This window comes from Chroicocephalus ridibundus, chromosome 1, assembly GCF_963924245.1.
Source record: "Chroicocephalus ridibundus chromosome 1, bChrRid1.1, whole genome shotgun sequence".
NCBI classification, from domain to species: domain Eukaryota; kingdom Metazoa; phylum Chordata; class Aves; order Charadriiformes; family Laridae; genus Chroicocephalus; species Chroicocephalus ridibundus.
The window spans coordinates 165,030,042-165,056,967 of record NC_086284.1 but is presented as its reverse complement, the minus strand read 5'-3'; the positions used below and the strand labels follow the sequence as shown (position 1 = coordinate 165,056,967).

Sequence of the window (26,926 nt, the reverse complement as noted above, 5' to 3'; positions counted from 1 at the left end):
ACACTTATGTTCAGCAATGATGTCACAAGACACAAAGAAATGCACAAAACAGATTATGATCTTCAGAGTTACAGACATTTTTTACTTCTGAGTGGTTAAGAATATACACCCTTTTTCAACATCAATCCTAACAGAGAAAATAGCTACGTCAAAACCATTTAAAGCATTCAGCATACAGATTCACTAAAGTCCTGCATGTTTCTGGCGACAAAAATAATTTTTACCCCTGCTACACAGTAGATCTGAAGACTCCTCCTATCTTTTATTAACAGCTACCTCTTCCTATCTACCACTGATTAATTTTGTAAAGTGTGGAACAGAGCAGTTTCATGTTTTAGGCACTATGCAAAACCAGTATATGATATATGACAGGAATGTAAGATATTCACCGTTCCACAAAAAACCTGCACTTCTAATCTATTCAGTTAAACCTTCTCTCTATCCTCTTTAAGAAAGGTGCCTCTGCATAAAGACAGGTCAACTCTTTGCTGCTATATAAAGTTGAAGGTTAAAATGCATAAGCTGATGTGGGAGACTATTTCCTGCTGAAAGAAAAGCCCTTTAAACACGAGAACTTCATATCTAATTTGTCAGCTTATTGATGCTTCCATGCATACTGACAGTGCCAAGCGTCTGTCTTTCTATGAAGCCACTGTACTGAGAAAATGGTCAATGCTACCTAGAAAAAAGGTTAGCATGACCTTATAGTAAACATGATAAAGAATTCAACCACTCACATAAGCATTTAAAGTTCAAAATTTCAAGTGAAGAACCAAGTTTTAATCAAATCCATCTGCTATGCTAGAAGCACCAGCTGGACTTACAGTAGTCAGTAATTTATACATGGCTGACTTAAACGCGGAAGTGTACCGAGTAAGAGTCACCAACTTTTTCTTATGCTCTTTCTAAAGAATATTTAAAAAAATATATATATACACACATTGGGCATGTATATATATGGAAACTACATCCCCAGTTAAACCAGCCTTTGATAATCTTGTTCTTAACTAACATGTTGTTTTAAAGACAGGAAGGAGAACTTTATTCTGCCACTGAAGCTATCTCTACCGACTTAAATCAGGAGGCAACACAGCTCAGAATGAAACACTCTCAGATGGGTCTCCCACTCACCACTGAAAGAATCTAGTCCATAAGACTGTTTCAGGTGGTGACTGAGTAGCAATTCCACTCTAAACTCAGCCACTCATCACTATATGGTTATAGTATTTCTGTCAGATCTGCTGGGAAGAACTTTACAATTTAATTACAACACATTACCAGCTATAATAGGTGAATAAAGCAAGAACTGCCACAACAATATCAACCTCTAAAGTGGCCCAGGATTATGCAACAAACCTGACAGACATCCAGTTTTAAATGTCTTCTGAAGCCATAACCAAAGGGAATTGGGACTTGTAAACTCTCAAAGAGCTGAAATTGAAAGGGAAACTCAGAAAGCATTTTCCATCTGGCTTGGTTAGCAGGGTGCATAAAAATGGAGAGCAACTAAGAAAGTATACCACTGTAATGCTGAAATCAGTTATTCTGATTTTTGTTAACTATCAATGAAAAGTTTTAGATACAGCCTCAAAAGTGCACAACGCTCAGTTCTTTCTGAATAGTGACATGCAGTCACACTGCACAGGCCAGGAGACACTAGCGCACTGTTGCGGAGTGGGGATGAGGACAGAAAGGAGGGCTCAAGTGCTTCAACCCCTCAGAAGTGAAGTATTTTATTGTTAAGCTTCCAATACTTGAATTTATTTTTGGAACTACTTAACATTTTTGGGATTTTTCAACAGACAAAATGAAAATTCCTGGTAAAACACTGAACTGTTTTTTGTTTGTTTGGGGTTTTTTAGTTTGTTTTCTCTAGCTAGGTTCCATGTTAGTAATTTAGGAAAACATCCTTACTATACACATGCATAAGGCCTCAGTTAGCAAGAAATGGTACACAGACAAAGCAAACGTACCTGAGGAAAAAACACCAAACTCTGCTTTGCTGCCAGAGCTTGGAACTAATGACATTTTGCCTGGAAAGTCTCTTTTACTGTGAAAACGGATTTACTAATCCCTGCCAAGATTTTTAACATTACAGAAAAATAACTAGTAATGGAGATGTTCCTCCTAGAATAGTATTTTAGACCAAAACCTCATCCCTAAAGGGAACTCTGCAAATAACCAAAACTGTCCATAATTCAATAAAAGCTACTCAAAGCTAAGTTTTTACTCCAGGAAGGAAGAAAATACCAGTCAGCAAACCTACAGCAGGTTTTCTCTTCTTTCATTCTGCACTGAAGGATAATAATATTTAAAGCTTGATTAAAAACTCCACAAGTGTTAAATATCGAATGTGAATTTCAGTTTAATAAACAGTTACGTCAGGAAGATTGTCTCTGAACTAGTTTTTGACTTTTATTTTAAAACATCAAAGAAAATCATATCCTTTTCAGGGATTTTTTTTTTAAATAACATTATTATTTCTCAAGGTAGTACACATAGCGGCTTTTAAGCACTGAATTCCTCTACGGTCAGTAAAAGCCCTTAGTCTGACCTCAAGACACTGCACTACGATTTGTTACAATTTATGGCCCAGCTACATTAACCATACTCCTTGGTAAGTGGAAATCCACAACCGCTGAACTTGAGTTTTAACACCAAACAGAACTTTTAGCATTTGAAATTTTGAGAAAGGTGAAATATACAATTCCATCTTTTTACCCACATTGTAATTTTCGTTAAATCAGCTTTGTTCCCATAAAACCATAAAGGAAAAAGAAAGCATCATTCCATTCACAATTCAATACAGCTGTGTACAACTGGCTTCAGCCCCAGGCCACAAGCCAGGAACTTCTGAGTTCAAGTCTGGCTCTGCCACTGACTTTCTGTGTGGCCTTCAGAGAGCCTCTACATTTCTCTGCTGCTCCTCTTCAATCTGTACACTTACCTTACAGAATGGCACTTGCTTTGTTTGTGCGGGCTTTTCCCAAACAAAAAAACTTGAATTGACTTTGAGACCAATTTTTACTGTGCCTTTCCACTAAGAAGGCTCCACATCAGCTGATACCTGGTAGTTTTTAACTGCATTAACTGCTAACATGCACGTATTACATATACACATATACATAGAGATATGACTCACACACAAATATCAAAATATGTAGGAAGTAGGAAAACAGACAATTAATTATTTCAAAGTTTGTTAAAAAAACAGGATGGAAAAAATGAAATCAAGTTATGTGCCATAATTAAACTTACAATGCAGAACAACCTACTTACTAACCCACCGAGCCAGTGACAAAGTCTGTTTTTAACAGCTTAACATGAAATGCACAGAGCACGCAATGCTCAAGCTTAAATGATTACACCAACTAATATTTTAGAATATTACTTTAACAACAGAAAAATGGCCTGGGAATGTGAAGGGGAAAAAGGACTTAAGCTTAACCAAGTTACCTAGCACTAACTGAAACATCATCTAAAAGACAAGTTTTCTTATAACTTCCCTTGATCTTTAAGCTGACCATATAATTGCATGTTAATTGTAGCAAAGTTTCACTTCGCATTATCTAGACTGAAGCAGAATGTAATGGAGACTGACGCAAGCTAACCCCAGCTTTTGCTGAACTCCAATCATCCAATCACGCAAATACAGCTCATCACCTTTAAAACAGTATACGCCACCTTTAAATCCACCCCTGGGAAAAAACCTCGTCCCCGAAACTTTATCAAGACAGGCTGACTTTCCAAAAACTAACCTGTTCAGTTATTCAAGGCCTAACCACAGAGAGGAAGCTTCAAGAACAAAGAAAGTGCAGCCTTATGGTACATTAAGCTGCCATTATAAATCCTAGACTCACAAAGTTTAGCCTCCACCTGCTTTCGACTTTTTCGTCTTGTTTTACCTAAAACCTGGTAAGAATAAACTTCCTAGTTTTTCTGTAGCAGGACATAGAATTTATTTGTAGAAATGTTAAATGTAGAGCAAAACTGTCTCCCAATTAACAACACAGTAAATTAATTCAGAATACTGTATTATTTTGTGATAAAAAGAGTCACTCAAGGACTTAATTCAGAAACAGCCGTTCCAGAATAGCTACCATGCAAAGATGTGGTGGTTAAACGCAAATTCAGATAGCTTCTGCACAAGGAGGACTGAACTGTTTCTAACTGCTGAACAATTACCTGCATATAAGACTTAGGATTCTCCCATCCCGGGTCATTTACTAGAACTTTCCACCGTAATTCAGGGGTTTTCAAAATATGTTGGGCTGACTAAACCCTGGAAAGTTAGAGAAATACCATCATGAAGAAGTACATCTAAACAACTTATTAGGAAGATTAAATCTTTACACGGATGAGATTCTGGTTTTAGTTTCCTACATTACACTACCATCAGTACGCTTCCATCAGATGAAGCAGTCAGGAATACTACATAAGGCTGGTATATTGATTAGCAAGCACTCCTGACAGGGTAATCTACATCTGCTCTGAACAGGATTACAGGACACAAGACAAAATAACTCGTAACGCTTTCTCCACTTCCTCTCAGCATTGTCTGGTCTGGTTGAGATGTACCAAACAGATAATTTTAGCATTACCTGCAAAAGAATAGAAAATTTATTTGACTCTGTAACACGCTATTTAGTTTAAAATTCCCATTAATATCGATATAACTGACTTCTGTACCACCAGTTGGAGCATTCTTTTACACTAGGTTCAAAAAAGCTTTTAGGGTTTTACTTCAGGCTAACCAAGTATTTTTACAGGCAATTTGAACCTAGATTTAGATTCCAACCAGCGCATGTGAACTTGTAATCACATCCACAAAGAAAAACAGAGACACATAGAGAATGACACATGTATAACCCAAATAGAATATCCTCTATTTCCAGGTGCTGTATTTTTAACCAGTTTTTAATATTTTTTTTAGTATTTACTATTTACCATAGAAGCTCCTTCGAATACAATAGTGGGACAATAGCACTAATAGTACGCAAGTGAAGTCTAACAGAATAGGAAAGGTTTGTTTATATAGTGTTAACTAGAATACAGAAGAATATATTTTTAAAAATTCTCGTGGGGATCTAATTACTATTTTGTGTTTTGCAGGACAACCAGTTTTTGATGCACATGTGAATAGGCTAGGAGAGGATGTCAGCTAAGTTTTGGCTCCTTCCACCCTCCCCTCCCCTGCATATAGAGGGTATCCATTTTCGGTTTTACTGTCCTTAAACACTCTCCAGTAAGAGGTAAAATAGCCTGGACAAAAAAACAGCAAGAGTTACTAATTACAATTTCCAAGCATTAAAAAACCAAAATTCACTTGTATGTTGTGATCAAATCACCCTCTTTATGAATTGTTCAGCAAAAGGCTGAGCATAAATATGGTGTATATTTCGCTGGCAAAGTGACATATCAGAATATATCAGGCTCACTTTAGTTGATGAAGTAAGTTCTCAGTAGTAGTCACCCTCTTGCCAAAGAAAGCTGTTTTGTAGACAAGTATATCTAGAGTATCAACACAGAATTAGAACCATGTATTTTAAAATCAGACCCTGAATCTAGCACGATTGCTTAACTGAAATTATATACAATTAAAAATATAAATGCTCACACAGAAGCTGCAACAAGAACATGAACGCTGCTCCATTAGGACTCTAATATTAAGTTGCAACGTCTTCTACCACAAGCAGTCTATTTAAACAAGGGAAAAAAGCGGAAGAAACACAGAAGACTTATTTTAAGTAAGATTTAAGTGACACAGGACATTGCATCCTGGAAAACTGGATGGCTCAGGCATAACCAAGTTCACAAATGTAGGCTGAAATATGATGACAACATATCTGTGTATATTTGCCATAGAGCACACGTAAAATGGGACAATTGAGCTCAACTCTAATTAATGGTTAAGTGGCATTAACAGAATATATATTTAACCTTTCCTGTTTTCATATAGGTCAACTAGCCCCAAAAACTCAAAATCTACGAAATGCTACAGTGTGTACATGCTTAAAAAATAAATTCCAGCAGTGTCACTGCAGCTGAAGCTTGGCGTGTTCTCCTGTACACGGTGGCTGTGCCCAACAGCCACTATGAAATTACAGATGAACTGTAGCTTATGATTGTGCTGTTTAACAAATGCTGTGCTTAAAAAAGGAAAAAAAAAAAAACACAAAACTGAGAATACTAGATTTTTCCATTGTTTTATTTTTCTCAGAAAATACTTCTCCTCTGATTCAGAAATTAAGACAATGTTCAGCTCCAGTTCAAATCAGCTTTTGGGTTCAGCTGTTATACCCATATCTGTACTTCAGGAAGCCCTAACTCTGCATCTACAAACAACACTGGGAAAGATGTGCGTTCTCCCCTTATTTCATAATTTAAGCATGCACAGCAGAGTTTTGTGTACTCTTAAGGAATTAAAAGAATGGCCACCTTCATTCATGCCTTTCTGCTTTTTGGTTGCTGAAGTAAATATCCTGTTCAAAGCACATTCAACTATGATGGAGCTCAGTGTCAAAATAATGGTTTTCTGACACAAATTATACCACTGCTTATTCATTGCAGAGAAAGTATATATATCCATAAAAATAAATACAAAAAAGCTGAAGTGGTTTTTTGCTAGACTACCTCCCCTCAATTATGTTTCACTGCTCTTAGTTACCTTAAAATTTGCTGACCTCCCCTAAGGTTCAAAATACTCTGAAGTTAAGGCCTCACAAGTACCATCCTAAGAATACAAGCACTCCCCTGCTAGCATGAAATAAAACACAGTTGTATCTTGATGCTTTGTTTTGGTTTTGTTGTTGTAGTAAATTCCAAGGTTACCTTTCACTTCCAAAAGTCACAATTTAACATAAATTGGTATTAATACATGTGCTTTGTACTTTTAAGCATTTTCCCACCTATCGATATCGAAGTACTTTTAGATAATTTTCTCTGCCTAACACATACAAGCACACATTTTATTAAATTCAGACACACATTGTAGCACTGAAAGGAACAGTACTTAGATGTCACGCTTACTACCTGCGGTTTTTAACAAGACTCCCCTCAGTATTTTCCCTCCAGGTGTATTAGTCCACGTTTTTCCATGCTGTTTAACCCTTGGTTTGATTTGTTCTGCCTTTAAAGATTTTTCATGTTTTATTAATGCATCTTCTCTTGGGTACCTGAAATAACACCAGGGTTTGTATCCTGTTTTGTTTTCCCACATGACTAAATGAGCTAATTAAAAGTAGTCCTGAAACAACATTTTGAAAGAGGATCAAGTTCTGTCTCATACTATTTGCTCATGCTATAATATCCAAATATCACATCAACCAGTACCTAAGAAATGATTTTTCAGAAGTTATTATACATATTTATAATCTAGCAGCACCAGAGCATTTCAGCCCTGAACTATAATGCCAGCTAACTGTATACAGACAGGAAAATAACCTTTAAAATGACACCATCCATAAAGCCTTAGGAACTCCTTTCAGAAGTGTGCTGACAGCACTACATACAAAAAAAAAATTGAGGGTTTGCATTTATTCATGCTGCTCCCAAAAGGTACGCTCTGTCTCGACAAAGAAAAAAAAAAAAGAAACCGTTGTCTTCTTGGGTTGGATGCCTGTGTACAAAGGAGAAAACGTATTTAAGCACTGAAAAGTGCTAAATGTGCAGCTCTGGAGCTGGAATTCACCACAGATGTAGAAAGGCACCATTTCTCTTGTGCCCTTCAAAACAATTATGGCACCATCACCAAAACAGAACAGAAATATTTTCAGTATATAGGATTTTTTATCTCCATGATGCCTCCACATTTGGTCTCAATGCTGAAATGTCCACAAATTGTTATCCTGACACCCAACTTTAGATATCTTGTTTGACCAACATTTGAAATATGGCACATGTAATGATTGCCAGTGTTACATTAGCAACTAAAGCTGCTGTTTCTTGAAATAAATACTGAACTTCTCTTGCTTTAAGAAGCAATAAATCTTTGTATTCACCTAAACTGAATTTTACATCTGTTTATCAAATTAATTCTGCAGCAATAATTATATAAATATTTAATGTTTAGCCACTTAAAATCTAACCAGCTTTCTCAGCAGCATTCTCCTAAGTGAACAGACATCTTACTTTTACCCTGACATTACACACCACGCCTTACAAGACTTTCAGGAACCTGCTCCCCTTGACAGGACACGAAGCATAGCTTTTTAGACCTAAACATCCTATGTATCTTATTTTCCTGCCTCAAATCTTGAGCTGTTTAAATTGCAAATCAATACTTAAGAAACTGAAACAGCTCTCAGGAAGGAGGTAGGTTTCTTCTTAATTCAATTCAGACAAAAAACCCCACAAACTTCATTTATAGAGCAACTGCCAGCTGAAGACAATGCCAAATGTACAGATTCCAACAAATACTGGTCAAAATAAACTGTAAATGAAACTTCTCACCTTCCACCCTGGTCACCAAAAGGGAATTACGTCCATAATGACCAGAATTAAAGAATTCTGCTTCAAGGTGCAAGCCACAACAAGTTTTTGCAGTGGTACTAGGAAAGATACGGATAAAAATTCTCTTCCAGCTATATGCTAATTCTATAGATTTTTCTTCATTTATATAGAAAGCATTGGGATGCCTTCTCCTCTACTCAGCCATCTATTAATAAGTAAGAGACAAAGGTCTCAAAAGGTTAAGTTTCGCTGAAACTAGCTGGCACAGACTATATCATCCTATGAAGTTTCTTTTTTTTTTGTTTGTTTGTTTTTTTTTTTTTTTCCTTCCCAGCAGGAGAGAAAGAGGCTAAAAAAAAGCTGCTGAAAGTAAGCATACTGATTTTTCAGACACTTGTTTTCCCTGATGTTTTTTTCCCATTAGAACTGCAGACTCCTGCATATTGAAGCTCAATGGTAATAAGACTTTTCTTGTCAATTATTTCTCAAGAATCTCTTAGATGTAGTGGAAAAAACTCCAGGGGCCCTGCTGACTACAGACTTCACTGTAGTCTTCGACCTACTAAAACAGTCTGCTGTGGAAAGGGACTGATTCCTGTAGGTACCAATAACAATTGACATACAAATGCAAACAGAAAAATAAAATGGGCTTCCAAACCCACTGTCATCACTGTAAACTAAACGAAGCAAAAAAGGCTCCCCCACCCCAACACTACTGCAAGCTTCAAACTGATCTAGAAATTGCAACTCAAGTCGAAGTCTCTCAAAATGATTTTAAGTATTTTTTCCCCTTGTACTGCACAAACATACTGCATGCAAACAGTATTGAGAATTGTCCAGACTCATACTTTTAAAATCCCATCATTTCACAGGCCGAAGGGTCCACAACACACCCTACACTAAGATTTGACAGGTCAAAGACATATTTATATGAGGAATTATTATAATTGGTCCTTCCTATTCACAGTGTACTGTCTCACAAAGCTACTTAAATGTTTGACAGGCTCTACACTGGAATCACTTCTATTACTCTCAACGGTTGCTTTCTGTCTGTTTTGTGACAGCTTCTATTGCTATAAGCAGTTGCAGTTATTAGAAAATATCTTGTATTCCATCTTCGTAACTATCAAGCTATACTAACATTTACACAATTTGGAAGTGTATAACAGACAGTAATGCACAAAGGCAAAAAATATGCAGGAAAGGTGTGTACTTTTCTCAAGTGCAGATTCTAGTAAGGCTATGTCCTACAGTACTGCTAACTCAGGACAAAACTTAGGTTTTCATTACTTCCTGACTTCAGCCATCCTATGCTATAGCAATTATCACATGAACTACATAATTGATGTTTTGGTCCAATAAGTACCAAAACTGAGAATACTACTACTTTATGTTGCATTTAAAAACAGTTCTAATGCCTAATTAAGTTTGTCAATCAACAGGTATATTCAGCATATTCTGTCTACATCAGAATCTCCACTAAGCCCAAGAAGGCTTTGAGTAACAAAAGCCATCAGGCTGCATCAGGTCAAAGACACAGAATGTTTTTATAATATTCCCTCACACAGATACATGCCAATAATACCAGGGTGAAATCTAATAAAGTTTATTAACCCTAAACAGGGAAAATGTATTACTTCATACACAAACTGGGTTATCCATTACTACTAAACTTTTTAAGACCAAAATTATCAGCACAATATGCTATACCGAATTTGAGTGGAGTTATTTTTTTATTGTCTTGGTCTAATTTAAAATTCAAAAATACCTTTGATTTCCAAGAGAAATTTAATGTACTACAGAATTATTTCAAATATTTGCTAGCCAGTGGAGGGAAGAAAAAAAAAAAGCCCTGATATATACTACCACAAGACTACAACGAGGACAGTCTGATATATTTTCAATAACCATATCAAAATCTGTCTCCTCCATTTGTATTTAACTGTACGAATGTAAGGCCACAAAGAAATATAAAATATGATCCATCTTGTAGGTTTACAAAATTGACCTGCTAACCATAATCAATGCGCACATACACTGCAATGTTAAAGTACATTCACATGATTATTTGCATAATTATCTGCTACTTAAATACCCAGCTACAAAAAATACCACAGTACAAGGCCTATCACGAAGGGGTGAAGAATAACGTACACCACCACAGAGAATTTTTTTTTCATTTACCCTCACAGAAAGGAGCATTACATCACACTCTTACAATGCAGGAGGAGGAGCCTGTTCTCAGAAAGCAAGCTTCAGCTATTTCTCTTTAATTTTCTGCTTGGTTCTGGAGGGAGATGCAAAAATAACTTCGATTTAAATTTTTAGTAACGTAGAAGATGGTGGGGGGGGGTGGAAGCGAGAAAACACAGCTTTTACCTACATTTGCTAACGTGCAGCTTTTCTAAAGAATGCAGAGCAAAAGTCTACAAAACACCAGTAGCGTCCAGCATCTTGCTGGCAAGCGCGCATTCCTAAATACCTGCCCCACATTTTATCAGTCGCCGCTCAGGCGACAAGGGTGGCCCCCCCGCTTTACCTTCTGGCCACCGGACGGGGCCGGACCCTTCGAAAACCGGCGCTATCCAGCCGGCCGTAGCTCCCCATGCCCCGTGTTTGGGGGGGTGGGGGGTGTCCCAGGACCATTTGGCCCCAAGGAGGGCGGCCCCGGGGAGGGGGAAGGGAGCCCTGGCCCCCGCCGGCGGCGGGGTGCGCTGCGCCCGGCGGGTTCCGCCAGCCCCGGGATCCTTTCACCCCCAAACCTGGCGTTCTGCGCGTTTGGGTGCCTGGTTTTAGGGTGGGTTTTTTTGGTTGTTTTTTTTTTTTTTTTCTTCTCCTTTCACCCTGGGCAGAGCGGCCCGGTGAGAACACTTCCCCATCTGTCTCTTGTCGGACCCAGCAGCAGAGAGAATGCAAACCCATTTTTATATATGCAAATTTTTGCAGCAGATTTAAGAGCTTCGGGTGCTGTGGGGAAGAAATCACTGTTTAAGAAGCCTCCATTTAAATAAAACAAGATTTTCAGTACTATCTTGTACTTCACCAGCTTGGAAAGCACGAAGGATCTTCTGTAATTTGCCTAAGTGTTTTAAATTACAAATCTCTTCAAAATCCACAATACACTTCTACGGAGTCCTCCCTTCTAAAAAGCCGTAAAAATCCACGAAAAGTGCTTTACACGTAAAACCAAACAAGATCTGAAGCAAGTATCTGTGCTAGAAAAAACACCTCTGCAAAGCCACGGATGAAAACGGTCAGCTCAGGAGCCTAAAAAAATCTACTGATAGGTAAAAACAGTAATAATAATAAGATATAAACGTACCACTAACCTCATAAAGTGCAGCAGTGCTTAAATCCAGCGAGTTGAGGCATACAAGGTAGAAATGGAAATGAAAAAAAAAAAAAATCCAAAAAATGATTTTGTGTTTGCTTTGTTGGGGTTTTTTTTTCGTATTTTTTTTGTATTTTTTTTTTTTTAAATTTTTATTTCAAATGTTCAGAACCCAGCAGAGACTCTGTCGGCCATTTTGGCTTGAACTCCCTCCCTCACACACTCTCTCGCTCCCTCTGGCTCCCTCCCTCTCTCTCCCTCTTGCTCTCTCTAAAGGAAGAAGCTTTTTGTGACCTTCAAATAGAGGCGCGTCATGTGACTCCAGGCAGGCTGTCAATCACGGCACGGGGACAGCCCACTCCCCGCCTTAAAGGGACAGCGCCCGGCCTGCACCGCCTGGGAGGTGGAGGTGGAGGAGGGGGACACACAACAACTTCTCCCCGCTCGGGTCTTCTCCCTTCATCAGGCAGAGGTAGTACGCAGAAAGGGTGACACAGGCGAGCCGTGAGAATACGAGAACAACTCCGCTGGAGCTTTTCTCTTTAAAACTAGATAAAAATAAAGTAGGTGATTATGCGAATTCTACATTAAGGTTGCAGAACCCATCAGCGGTGAATGATGAATTGCACAAGATCCCACTAGCCACACACACACTCTTCTGCAGCGTACCGGAGCACCCGGGACCCCGGCACTTACCTCCAGAGGTAACCACGTTTTAAGCTGTACCCCATCCCGGCTCAAGGCCGAGAAGGGGCTCACCCTCAGCCCACCGTGAAGCCGGGCTGTAACCGGGCTGTCTGCACGACACACACACACATAAACCCCAGGCCCAGAGGCGTGAAGACCTGCAAGGGCAGCAGAGCAAACTCCATCTCTCCTGCCACCTTCACTGCTTTAATACTCAGGCTGCCACTCAATCATCAGGCAGACACTCCATGTGTCTTCCCAGAATTTCCATAGATAAATCCCCCAAGTATTGAAAGAGAGAATCGGGGCACGCTGCAACATAAAAAAAATCCGCAGCAGGTTTCCAGACATGGAATGTGCAGAAACCTCCTTGAGTGTGCAGAAACAGTAAAGATGATAGTTCAGAAACACAACGTAATAATGCAAGTGTGAGGGGACTTTCTCCTGAGTCACCCCAAGACAGATAACAAACGCTTGTGCTGATCATGGTGTAAGTATGGCTGGGTAACTGACAGCAGCTCACAGGAGCACCCCCCGGATGGAACTCTTAAAATACACAAATTTGTAATTCTGTACAGTTTTGTGCTGTAACTAAGTAAAAAAAAAAACATCACATGAGCAGAATTAAACTAACTTGAAAAGTTATGGGGGGGCACTCCATAGGAATGAATTTGGAGGGGCAGAGGGGAAGCTGCACATCTTGAGAATAAGAATAAAAGTCACTAATGTATATTATCATGCTACGTAAGTTATCAGCTAAACATTATTTGTCCAAAAAGAAAGCAGCAGGAGCTATGAATGGCTAATATGGCTCAGGTTTTGACACGCTTTGCTCCAACTGCCCTCACAGGGAGGTACAGAAAGTCTCGAAAGATGCAGGGGGTGTCCCCCAATGAGGGGATTTCTGCAACAGGGCTGCAGCCTGCACCCCAACCTCCCCGGCCTCTCTCTCTGCAGGCTCATGAAACTCTGCAAATAGCTAATCTGTGTTGCATTTACAAGTACTTATAATGACACAAAAGGAGTTAAGACACTAGCTTTTCAGGTCAGGTGTTTAAACCAGAGCAGAGAAGGGGCCTGCTGGATCTAAGTGCTCGCAGTGCTTTCTGGCAGGGCTAATCCAAACACGGCAATTTAAGAAATGCGGTGAAATCTCAGGGAATATGCTCTTATTTGTGGCAACACTCAAAGAGAACACCACAACTGCTCTGAATATCTAAAGACAAAACCCAAACCAACTGCTAGGCATCTGTTTTACGCGAAGTTTCATAAAAGCAAATACATATGCGTATTTATGAAACAGCTATCCCCCTTCTGAAAAGTTACATTAAGTATTGCAGCTGCATGTTCTATACATGTTCACACCGAGTATGACAGTATGCACTAAGCTACAGATAATTTTACTCCCTCTCAAAAGCCAAACTGTTTGACTCAAGACTTATAAATCCTCTTAACTTCAGTAGGGCTTGCCAGCTCCCCATTCTGAAGTCCTGGAAGCTTTTACTTCAAGGAGTTGATAATACTGTGAGGACTTTAAGCAACCAGCACTCACTTGAGTTGTTGCGTATGAAGTGTAAATCACTGCTATAAAATTTCACCTTGTCAATGTTCTATTGATGAAGCTTTTTTAATCAGGAAACTTTTTTGGGAAAAGCAAATAATCAGTGAACCAAAAATATCTAGAGACACCAGTATGGGCAATTCTTAAATAACTGTAGCATGGATAAAAACATTTTGGGTTATTTAGTATTCTGTTAAAAATGTAGGGGCCGAGGTTCTGCCTTGACTAGTCTGCCTTCCATAAAGAACCGTGGACTCCACTTGACAAGGTGTAAGTTACCCATGTTTCGTCTCCTTTAAAATGTTACTTGGAAGCAACTTCAAAATTATTATTTTAATATAAAAATAAATTAAATAAATGCTTTAATTGAAGTTTTTCAACTAAGCTAACAACTGAAACATACCTCATTCTTTTTCTATTCCTCTTGGCATATTGATGTCTCACAAAAAGTTTTGGGTTTTTATTTTGGTTTGGGGTGGGGTGTTTTTTTGATTCGGCTGGTTTGCGGGGGGTGGGGTGGGGGGGTGGGGAGTGTCAGTTGTTTTTTTTAATGCAGCATTTCCCCAACCAAAATTGTGGAAGAAGCAGCAGCACAGTAGTTCAGAAGACAATGGAGTAGCGCATAAAAATACACAGCATATGCAAAACTGCACATCCCTTTTCAGAGGGCAATTGCACTTTAAAACCTAACCATTAAGCTTTCTGATGCTAACAACGCTGTTAATAGCTAGTGTTAATAGGTTACATCCTTGTTATGTGCTACTAACTTATCTGATTACAAACACTTCATTTCTAAGCACCTTCCATCCGAGGATCATAAAGCACTTTAAAAACTTTAATGAAGCTCCACAGTGCTCCTATGAGGACAGTATCCAGTATGAGCAGACATATACACGGACACACACGCACATTAAGAGAGATGATTACAGACATGGATTCCCTGCGCTCGTATCTCAACTAAGACAGGAGCGGAGTGGGTTTTTTTAATTCACATTGAGCTGCACTGTGGTTCTAGTGCAGTTCTAGTTCTAGCTCCTCCTTTCTGATGACCTTTTGATATGAATCACTAAATAAGGCTTCAACGGGCATGCTCCAGTGCCCACTCAACAAACTGAGGTATCAACTTCACCCTCCAGTCGTTATGTCAAAAATGAGACCTGGTCTGTCTGATCTGTAGAGCTTTACTCAATTTTAAAAGGATTCGAGTTCATCCAGTCCTTACGCAAAACTCCCTCTCTCATGAGCTGGCATTTTGTTTGGGATCAAAGTCCTACAGATTGATGTCGTATCTTACTTATGAAGGCTGCGCCCTCGCCATCCTACAACACTGGACTCCACCCACTGGGCTTTCTACATTGTCCCACACAGGCAGCAATGAATTTAAGACTTATTTTTTCCCCTAGAAAGTTCTTCATAGCTGATACTATGAAAGTGAAAAAGTCAATTTGGCTGCTCCTCACACAATTCCTCAGCAGAAACCTCAAATATTAACAAATTTCTCATAGCGTGAATGCCTTTCTCACCAACTGTCCTTTCTCCTGCTGGTGAAGAATTTGCTTCCTGAAGTGTCAGAGGCAAAAGGCAGATTGCCCCCCACCCCCGCCCAAAGTGAAGCCTATATGCCCTCCATCCTACTGCAACTCATCAGTCTGAATTCCCTAGACATCCCTCCCCCAACACCAGAAGCGGGGTGCCATTACAGATACCAGATAATTAGAGGCCAATTCCTCCCCAGCTCCCCAGCCAGACACCAGTGGACCAACCAACCTGGATTAGAATCCTAGCAAGCACACCTCCAAGTTAACAGGGATTGGAAAGGTCCCTTGGTCTTTCCCAGGATGAAACAAAATGCATAACTCTTAGGGTAGGGACAGGTATGTGAGGACTAGGTTACATAGTTGCACAATTTCTAATAATAAAAAACAAGCAGAGAACCTCTTAAATGAAGGAACAGAATTAAGAGTCTTAACTGTTCCTTGTGTGATCTAACAACTGCCATACGATTTATTTCAAGAGAACAATTAAAAACATTAAGGTTAAAACCAGGACTTCAAAGCATCTTGCTTCCTAGACGTGGTAACGACTAGGAACTTGGCACAGGCATCTCAGTCCTGCATAACATATAGTTCGGATCACTTTTAAATTATTTTCTCTGAACAGCTCTGAACATGCCAAATGACCAACACTTCTGAAAACTGAAGGCAATAGCTAAATCTGGCTGTATCAACGTACTATTTTCTTTTTTAAGTCTTCACAGCAATTGCACATAAGCCATTGTGCAAGAGAGATGACCTCTCCTGCAGGAGTGCAAAACTTTAAAATGTTCAAGAATTTTCAAGGACAAAATACTCATTCCTAAGGAAAACCAGAGTTTTCTTTAGGAGTTCTCCCCCCCTCCTCGCATTTAGTGAGTAGTGAGACATTTTATGCTGAAGAATTGTGAAAACAGAGCTGGCAGGAGATTTTAACTACAGTAACCAAAAGTATAATGTAAATTCTTCCTTCAGAGAAAAATACCATGATGAAAAGCGTCTGACAAAGGAAAAGCTTGCTTGGTTTCTGAAAAGGTTACAACAGCTTTTGCATCCCTTACACAAAGGCACCTACCAGCACATTTTAGGAATGGAGCATACCATCATTATTATTTAAAACTTATATTACAGCAGTGCTTTGGAGCCATACTAAAGCTCAGATCTCATTTATATCTTGGCCAGGGACAAAAGAAAGAATACAAGGCCTGAAAACAGCATATGAAGTTTAAAAACTATAAATGACTTCACAGCCAAGCCAAAGTTCTGACCCTATACGTTAATAAAGTGCTCAAGTGCTCACAGAAAGGTAACAAGTCAGAAGGAAAACTTCATTCATCGAACTTCGCGAACACCCACTTTTCCACATATTTTTTCCTCAGTTTGCCACAATACTTTCCCTTGCTGTTCAGCCTATAAATAATCCATCATTATGCCTCCACTTCTTCAATCTCCTCAAATGCCCTTTCCAAAATGGAGAAAGATTAAGCTTTCTATCTGCCTTTTAACAAAGTTGTTCCATGAACAACGAACTGAAAGCTCATTTCCTATGAATCTCTGTCACACATCACGGAACCTCTACTTTACTGCACTAATCCAAGCTTCCTGCACAGCCAATTCTCCTTTGATGCCAAGGCTCTAACCAGTATATTGAGTCCTATGCAGATCTCTCCCCGTAACTTTTTTTCACCTTTTTCAGTACCTGGGCAAAAAAATAGCATATGCTGCAGGTAATCCCAAAACACACACGATAATTAGCTGGTGACAGACATAACCAGAACAGATCATCTTTTGGTTTTGTCCTGAAGCCCTTCTAGTAGGGAAATTAATTTTGGTCTCTCCTCCAGGCAGCTACTGAAGTTTAACATATTGGTAACTATAATTATATTCTAATTTCTTACTCCTCTTCTTCACTTGACCAAAACTGGACAAGAGACTCCAAACTTACTCGGGAAAGCAACTGCATAAGACTTTAACTACTCTAGGAACTGAAAGAATAGATCCCAAAGATCTTCTCCCATTCAAGCAAGTCCCCCTCTAAATGCTGAGTAAATTTTTATACCCATATCCTTGGAAATTAAATGATTACTTTCCAGTAACATAATATGCAAGGGAACCTCTGCAAATTATTATTCTTAGAATTTGGTTAACCTGCTCCTTAGTATCAACTCAGAAGCTTCATGTTTTTGGAGACTATAATCCTATCCTAACAGGTATCCCTCTTCAGTTTCTAAAATCCTATAAACTGTCCAAGTATCAATGAAATTAGAAGTTTTATCTGCTTTATGCTATTCTACCTATGCCAGTGAAAAGATAATACTTCTTTCAAATAGATATTTAGGGAAATGGTATAGGATTCACTTCACCCCTATATACAGCAAGCGGTTTCTTTCTAATTGTTATTTACAGCATGTGAATTATCATGCCAGTTAGATGATGGATTCAACTGACCTTCCACCAACAATTGTTACTATGCATTTCAAAAGGAGTAATAACCCCATTGGTTAAATCCTTCCTTCCCCCTGTTTAAACCTTGAAGCTTTAAACATTTTAAAAGAAATAGCATTTTAATCTGAGCAGGTTGCAATATTTAATGAAAAAAGTATCTTTCACGTTTATAAACTCTTTGCCACAACAGAACCCCTTCTTTATGCGGAGCCTTTAGACATGCTTCTACTGAAATTCAGTATACTCCACTGAAATTCAGTATACTCTACTGAAATTCAGTATATACCACTCACTTTGGTTTAGCATGCTCATGCAAAGCAGATTTCTTACAAATACTTACAGGAGGTCTCACTAAAAACTAAGAAGATATTTGGACTGAAAGAGTTATTCTAATCCAATCTTTTTCTTTTTTTTTTTCCTGCCCCACCTAAAAGGAAGCTATACTGCACTTAAGAGTTTTTAAATTTTTTATTTTATTATTTATTTATGGTGAGATAGACCAGCACCTCTCTACAAATTGTTCTAACTTGCCTCTAGTTTTAGTATGGGGAGCTCAGTCACTGGCCCGGAAACCTCTGAGCAAAGGAATTTCTGGCATCTTGGTTGGAGCTGGCACCAACCCATTTTCCTTTGTTCTCATTAAAGGAACCATAATATGCTAAGTTAAATAAGAAAAAAAAAAAAGGAAAGAAAAACGAAAAAAACAAAACCCCAAAGTAAAAGCAGAATACAAAAGGAATGCATATTCAGTGGATTACTGTAAGAGAAGATTTCCCTAATTTGACTCATTTTTCTAATAAAAGCACTATTTATTGCTGCAAAAAAATCTGTAAACTGATCTTTCCAAGTGACTTGAACATCTTCCCTAAGTAATTTGCCTTCATGTACAGCCCTTCAGTTTGAAATGTCAGGAGAAGAACAGCTAGCTAGCTATCCATGCAGAAAATTCTACAAGCTGTAGCTGTCACAAATACTCAAATGTATGCACTAACCTAAAAACAATACGACCCCCAAAGATGATCAACTTCGATGAAGGGCAAAGAGTTCAGCAAATTCCATCTATCTAGGTAGGAGTAAAAGAAATCATACCAGCTCTCCAGATCACAGCATGCCAGAGGAGCAATGCAGCTTGAGAGCTCCAAAATATCTCTGTAAACAAGTTTTTAATTCATACCATGTTGACCACAGAGCACAGTATTTTTAGTCATACAAAGTAAGGCATATCTTCTACATGGAATAAAAAAAGCTTCTTTTTTTTTTTTCTTCCCTCCCTTTCTTTAACCAATAACAGTAACTCCCTGAAGGGTCTAGATGAGATCTGCAACTTAGAACCAAGTTCTTGGACTTTAAGACCATTTACCTTTTTTATCCTTTAACATCTGCTATCTCTAAGCCACAGTGGCTAGTCATTAAAATTTCTATTTTCTGGACACAGGAAAAAACAAGAGATCACAAACTCTAACGTAACATGCATCCATTAGACTTTTTTCCCTTCTCCTCTTAATCTCCTTGAAAGGAATATTCAACCATTCATTGGGGTGTACACACAAAAAATACCAAAGACTTAATGAATGTATTTATTCTTTGTAGAGAATGAAGCAAGGGAAAAAAGCACTGAGCAACTTTAAAATGGATGCAAAAGGAAAAAAAACCCCAAAACCTAAGTTTTAGGACTGTAACTCATACACATTTATAATTCCACTGGCTTGTGCTAAGTCCAAAAAGTGAATCCTTAGCAAATCAAACTACATGGCACTAGCTTGGCGTACATACCACAGAAATTTGTCTAAATTAAAATACATTTTTACATTAAGAATATAGAAAAAACACTAATTTAGTCAGGGCTCAAAATTATTAACAGCCCTTAAATGATTTTGCTTGCTGTCTTAAGTCTGTTATCTCACTCCCAAGGTAAGATGTCATCTAACAGTTGCCATCTAAATAGCAATAAAATGCTGAAAAAAGAGCAATGTCCAGCCATCCATATAAATAATACATCAGAGGGCAGTTACCTCAGGCAGCTCAGGAGGAAGTGGCAACTTGGGAGAGGGAGGGGAAACAGCCACTAATCAACCAGACCTAAAAAAAGATTTCTTGGACAATGAACTTGAGATGTCAATAGAGTGTCCAATAGGCAGTTTGCTTCCTGGAAAGGGACTAGAGGACAGGGGGTGGAGAGGCTGGTGGTGTCAGAAATAAAGAGGCTCTGGGATTTTAGGAATTTGGTCAGCATGCAAATGTTCTCCCCTTCAAAGTACAGTAAACTATTTAAGACAGCAGAAAAATCAGAATACCCTCCTTTTCGCTAGCAATCAGAATTACTACGAACGATAATGACTATAGAAACCAACGGTATCAAGGATAATACGTGACACTATCTACTCTGGATATTTTGCAATATTATATTTATAAATCGAGCAAACTGGAATAGAAAATATACTTTTCTCTTGTTTTGGAAAGACAACAAATGTAAAGAAGTCTCTTGATCAGATGAGACTTCAAATTCAGAAGCAGGCTTTGTGCACTTCTTACACAGGACAAATACAAATTGGGGGGTGGAGGGGAACCCAAACAAACTAGCCTGTTCTTACCACAAGACATCTGTAAAAAAGCACTATAAAATCCTAAGGAAAAGAAGCGCCAAATTATGCACGCTTAGAACTTACTCTGTCCACAAATCTTTTCTTCTCTCAATATTCATCAGCAGTGTAGGTAAAACACATTGGGATAGTAAGCCGGAAATCATCTTCCAAAGTTGACTTTTTTCTGTGTGATCTCCCATAGCCTTTTTTTTTTTCCCCCCCTCAACAGTCATCTGGCTTCTGTTTTTCCACATATTTAGAAAATACTTGCAAAATAACAGTACACTAATGGTGTAGGTTAGCTGAGGTACGTGGAAAGCCTGTCATCTGTTCATGATAAAATAAAACATACGTATTACTTGCTACCTCCTAATTTATGGTTTGAAAAGAAAAAAAAAATAGAATCACTGAGGAGGTGAAATGGGAATCGTAAAAACCACGTAATGACAACTGAAAATATTTTCAAGACTAACTTGCAGAAGAGAATGCCTAATATTTAATTATTTTTGCTTAGAATACTCAGACTAGAGTTTCCCTGTGGGTAAAACTTCTAATTTTAAGTACAAAAAATTTCAAAAGATTTAAGTATAACATTAAACTGGTAAAACATGGAGGACAACTGCTGGAACTTTTGGCATTTTGAAGTGCTTACATTTTAAGTACAAATTCTGCACATTTTTGTTAAATTGTTCAGAAGTACCGTATCGCAAAGGGTGCGAGCCAGCTTTTGCAGCATTATTGACTTAGCAGTCTTATGACTAAAACACAGCTGCCTCTACAGACACAGAATTCACTACTGTCTCATCCATTTCTACCCACTCAATTGCACAGCAAAGGGCAATCCTTTTCTCTATGCCTCAGGCCCCCCCTTATATACACAGGTAGTGCTGCCTTCAAATGCAAACTTGTCCTGCCACTCACTCCACTGCAGGAAGTAAAAAGACTTCCACAATACGAAGGTGATAAAAATATTCCTTAAACTTTATGTGGACCAGTTTTCATCTTGAGTTTTAGTCTAATGGTCTCGTGCCCTCAAATATCCTTGCAAATCTCCAAGGACATAAAAGGAAAAAAAATAATTTCAAAGTTAGAACTCTCCTACTCAGACGACAATACCAGAGCTAGCCTGAATTATCACTGGGACTGAAGCGTATTCTGACACGCTAAAAGAACTACAATACCCTGTGACAAAAGTGTCTGGTATGGCCACTGGAGACACAGCACACGTCTCTGTGGTGGCTTGTTAAGGACGTTGGGCAGAGGACTTCAGTGTTTGGGGACATTTCTCTAATGGGCTACTTATTCTGAATACACATAGAACAATCATCACGAAAAACTCACCTATGCCTTTACTTTGAACATAATTGACCATGTTTCCAAGGAAAGACAACTTGCCATGAATTTCAACAGAATGTGGGATGACACCCAAATTTAGGTACACCAAATCTGAGTTGATAATCTGAATTAGGATTTGGACGCTACTTTGAAAATTCCATCACAAATCTTCTGAAAAAAACCCCGTCTGCTTAGGTTGGTACTATCAGTAAATTAAAAAGGTGCAATGATACTCAAGACAAATCTCAATATCTTCTGTAATACGGAATGTCTTTAAAACATCAAACAAAACCCCAGTTAGGCAAGCATTTAGCTATCTGTTTACTTTAAATTTGGTAAGAACTCTGTTTTATGCTACAGGGACAGAAGCTATGGCTAGGATCCTTCATGGGATTTTAATATTAAAGAAACCCTCCAAAAGACTACTGTATTACTTCATAACAATGTCTGGCATTCTTGCCAGCGGAAGCAGACATCTTCAGGATATACCACTGCAACCTTTTCATAGTATTCAGAAGTTCTATAAAAGAGTAGGGTTGGTTTGTTTATGCCACTGTGGCAGTGATATTTACAAGAGCACCCAATATTGGCAGGTTGCTGAAAACAAAAGAAGACTGGCTCCTTAATTGTATGTACAAGGAAAGGCTGATAGAGTTTGTTTCGCTTACCTTTAAAATGACAAAATTCAGCTGGGGGGGGGGAATAATTCTGCTATGTAAGCAAGCGTAGAATTAAGTTTTAATGAAGACTGACCCAGACTTTCAGACATCCACACTGGAAGATGAAAAGCAATGGACATAAATTGCAACAAGGAAAATTCTTACTGAATATTTGGAAATTTTCTCCACCATGAAGGTAATCAAACATTGCAACGGATTGCCCAGAAAGGCTCTAGAACAATCCTGAGCAGCCTGATACAACTTAGAAATTAGATCTAACCTTCAGATCTGACCCTCCTTTGAGCATGGAATTGGACGAAACAACTTTCAGAAGTCCTTTCCAACTGAGATTATTTTATTAGTCTAGGATTCCTTTTTCAGCTTAGACCATTTTAGCTACCTCTTTCTTTTAATTGGAGCATCACACAAATCCAGGAAGCCATTGACTATTCCTGCTGAAATGTCAAAGAATAATGTAAGAGAACATTACCAAATTTGAAACAGCAATTTTGTGATCCTCACTGCTTGCAATTTCTTCCTGGCATTACTGCACTTTTTGGAGGGTCTCATTAAGAACTCCTGCCTCAGAATCTATACCTTAAACCATCAAGCCAGGGAAAAAGCTATCCAGTAGGTCTAACCAATGACATTTTGTAAATTACGGAAATCATCTTGTTTTGCTATCTTTCTTACAAGAAGAATCACTTCCAGTTGTACAAATTGCCAAGAGAGTTGAAGACTTTTCTCTCCCATTACTACAAAACAGCAGGTGGGGAATAGCCAGCTGAGTTGTCACTTTAGACAGCAGTAATAGCTTGGCTTACCTTGCTAGTAAACGCAAGTGTGAACTTGGCTCACTTTTTGTCTGAATAGCTACTGTCAAACAGACTTCTCCCTGTGACAGTCAGGAACAGTAAAACATTTACACTTATAAAAAGGAGTAGTTTTTCATTACACAATCCCTTTCACTAGTAGATCAAGGTGCCTAAATTTCTGCTGGTGACAGCAGGTGATAATTTATTAGCACAGGCAGAGTTGCTAATTAATACTGCTAGAAGTAGGAGCACAACATCAATTTAAGGACTTGATTAGAATTTTTTTTTCCTACCCCAAAAAAGGTACAAAGACAAGCTGCTCTCTGCTCATCAACAGAAGTTTGACTGCTTTGGAAACCTGTTTCTGGATCAAAGTTGCCTGTAAATCTTTGCTCTAGCAGTAAAAAAGTATAGGCCTATTACAGTTGGTAAGGCAGCAAGAGGCTACTACCAGGTAAAATGTAAGTATTTTGGGGGGAGATAGTATTTACTCCTTAAGCATGGCAATTCAGGTCAACCTTTTCACAATGGATGACAATATGGGAGAATGCCTCTAACAAAACATCCACCTGCAATTAAACATAATGATACTGATCTTTCCCCAAACTTTCCCTTTGGGATGGAGGGAAAGAGGTTTCTTACCACATGTATTAGCCACATAACAAAATAATGTGGCCAAGGGTAACAAACACACGCATACTGGAGAGCTGAGAGGAAGGCGGAATTTACAGAGTACTTAAAAACTGAGAGGTAACAATTTCTCAAGGAGTCCACTGGTCCTCTGCCTAAGTTGAAGCATGGTCCAAGACGGCTGTTACCAGCTTCAGTAGTCCAGGCAGACTCGCTTCTTTCGAAGCGTAGATTTCAGGGTAAGCGGCAGCCCCCACTGCTGCAACAACCACAACAGTTTTGTGACACGGGCATCGTGCGTAAACTGCAAATCTTTCACAGGACTTAAGATATTTCATATTTCTATAGTTCACTTGTCCTAAGGATTTAGATTGTGTAACTTCTCTTCATAATTAGCTTCAATTGAAATAAATTATATTCATGTTGTAATGATCAGTTGAAGATTTCTAAAGACCTTGTATGCAGTTTAACAGCATAATTGCTCCCCACAAAGCTGAAAGATGCCAGCAGCCAGCAGTTCTCAGGTATAATCTACAGTTCAATCAAAAAAAAAATAAATCTTAAAATGCTGCAACTTTAGTACAGTAAGTCTGCCCGAAATAAATGTTCAGTACAGCAAAAGAAAGGTTTGCAAGACTGAAGCAAGTTTTGAGTTTCTGTTTTTTCTAATACTAGAAGGTACTCTTGCAATGCCAAGTTTTTATCCCTGAGTCAAACTGAGTTGAAATACTCTGTTGCATTTCAGAAATAAAGTGCCAGAACTCATCCATGGATACTGGCTCCTCGTAATCATGTATGAAGCTGTACTTCAGCAAAGGAAATTTCACTTGAAACTGGGGCTAGGTAGGAACTACTGCTTCCATTGAAAGTCTCTCAGAAGTATCTTTTGGCTTCTGTTCCTTCATTGCCCACTGAAACTTTGAGTCCATTGGAATGCAGTTAAATATTAAGAAATTGCTGGGCTTGTCTAGGAGGTTAACACTCGCTCCCTCCCAGGTCAGTTGCTGAAACTGTATCTTCTGAATACATAATTCCTCAACAATCTCAGTGCAGAGTTACCCAGATCAGGCTGCCTATGAAAGGCAATTAAATTAACATGGCCAACTTTCTGTAGTGAACGTCTGACTCTACATTCAAACTTATGATCTACTTTTCACTAACAAGCTCCACTTTTATTTCGAACTAATTAGGAGGACAACAGTAAACACAGATAAACAGAATCATTCCAGATGGAAAGGATCGCTGAGATCATCAATCCCACCCTTTTGCTCAAAGTATGGTTGCTTGTAGTTATGTGCAGCTGGGTTTTGAGTATCTTAAAGGATGAAGAAGGCACAACCTTTTTGGGCAACCTGTTCCAACGGCCTGACCACATTTCACAATTAAAAAAAAGGTATTTTTCCTTATGTTTGAGCAGAGTTTCCTGTATTTCAGTTTATGCCCATTGCTTCTTGCCTCTTCATGAGGCACCACTCTGAAGAGTTTGGCTCAGTCTTCCTTAGTCTCCTCATCAGGTATCTATATGCAAGGATAAGATCCTCCCCCAAGTCTTCTCATCTCAAGGCTAAACAGTCCCAGCTCTCAGCTTCTCCTCCTATGTCAGATGATCCAGTCCCCCTCTGTGGCCCTTCACTATACACACTCCAGGATGTCCAACTAATCCCTAATGCAAATAAGTCATAACACAAAGAGGGAATTTCAGATTTTATTTTTTTTCCTTTTTTTTTTTTTGAGATCTACAGCAAAAGATTTGAAAACAACGCAGCTTTTTCGAGTCACTTCAGAATACAAATTACTGATCCTTTGTGTGGTTATCATTTGTTTATCTCACATGCCAGACAGATCAATGTCACTTACTGCAAGAGGTAAGCTCTACCAAGGCAGACAATTTTGTTAGGCAATTGAAAGTTTGAGATTGTGGGTAGAAAAAGATTCAAGTGACTTATTTAAATTTAAGAGCAATACCCACAATATACTTCTGCTGGCATTATGCTACAGTTGCACAAAACAAGTATCTTCATCTCTTAGTTGCATTACTGATATTGCACTTTTAGACTTTTATCAAAATATTGACATTATTAGGAATGATACTCCTTAGGGCAGGATCTGTATGACAAGATCCAAGATGCCACCTTAACAGAAATTTATTAGTTAAAAAAATAAAAACCCTGCCTCTCACTAATCTCATATTCTCTTTCTAATAACCACAGTTTTGGAGAAGAGAGAGAGAATGTTGTAAGGCACTTGAAAAGCTCTAATTAGAAATCAGGTCAACTGTAAATTAATTCTAGCTTCCACTTCCACCTAAAATAAGACAGCAAACACAAGGCTATGATAAATCCAATACAACATCCATCGTATTATTCACTACAATAACATGTTTCGTTATGCTACTAGGTATCTAAAGAAACAATTCAGAAGAGCAGAAATCTAACTCCTATTTTTTATTTCTGCACTGATTTTTCTTCTGGAACTTTCTGAAAGTTTCTGCTTCAACAAACTTTGTATCTCTTGGTACCACAGTAAGTTGGGCAGTCTGAATAGAAAGAAATAGCAGCAATTAGTTTGAGAAGTTTGGCTCACTTCCATGATGGAAAGAATGTGCATGTTCAGCACTAGAACTTCCCTGAACTCATCTTGGCTACTTCAGAAATGGTTCTCACTGTCACAGAGGCAGTGGACTTACAGTTGCCAGCTTATCTAGAAGGCAAGGAAGACCTTCACCCCAAGTCAAATCCCAGCCTTTCTGCAACAACTGTACTGCTGATCAATGAGAACTTCCTCCTTCTCATGAGGAGACATCCAATTAGGCATAGGAAAAAAAAAAAAAGAGTTCTGTGCTCTGGATTTCCCAAAGACCATCTTGCTTGCTCCAAAAGGCAGGTCAGGAAAAAAAAT

General features: G+C 38.6%; 1 protein-coding gene across 14 annotated transcripts in view; it reads right to left on the bottom strand.

Moving 5' to 3' along the window:
• Nucleotides 1-26,926, bottom strand: part of TNRC6B (trinucleotide repeat containing adaptor 6B) — a 133,671-nt gene that overhangs the window by 66,729 nt on the left and 40,016 nt on the right. For 2 of the 14 annotated variants that reach the window (XM_063322481.1, XM_063322486.1), the window contains exon 1: nucleotides 10,991-11,731. The exons of 6 other annotated variants lie outside the window; for them this stretch is intronic. In XM_063322481.1, coding sequence (XP_063178551.1) covers nucleotides 10,991-11,373 — 383 coding nt within the window. In that variant the 5' untranslated portion in view covers nucleotides 11,374-11,731. Of the gene's footprint in view, nucleotides 1-10,990; nucleotides 11,734-11,773; nucleotides 12,204-26,926 lie in introns of those variants that run through there. 6 more of the 14 variants (XM_063322482.1, XM_063322483.1, XM_063322495.1 and 3 more) reach the window with 5 other exon arrangements.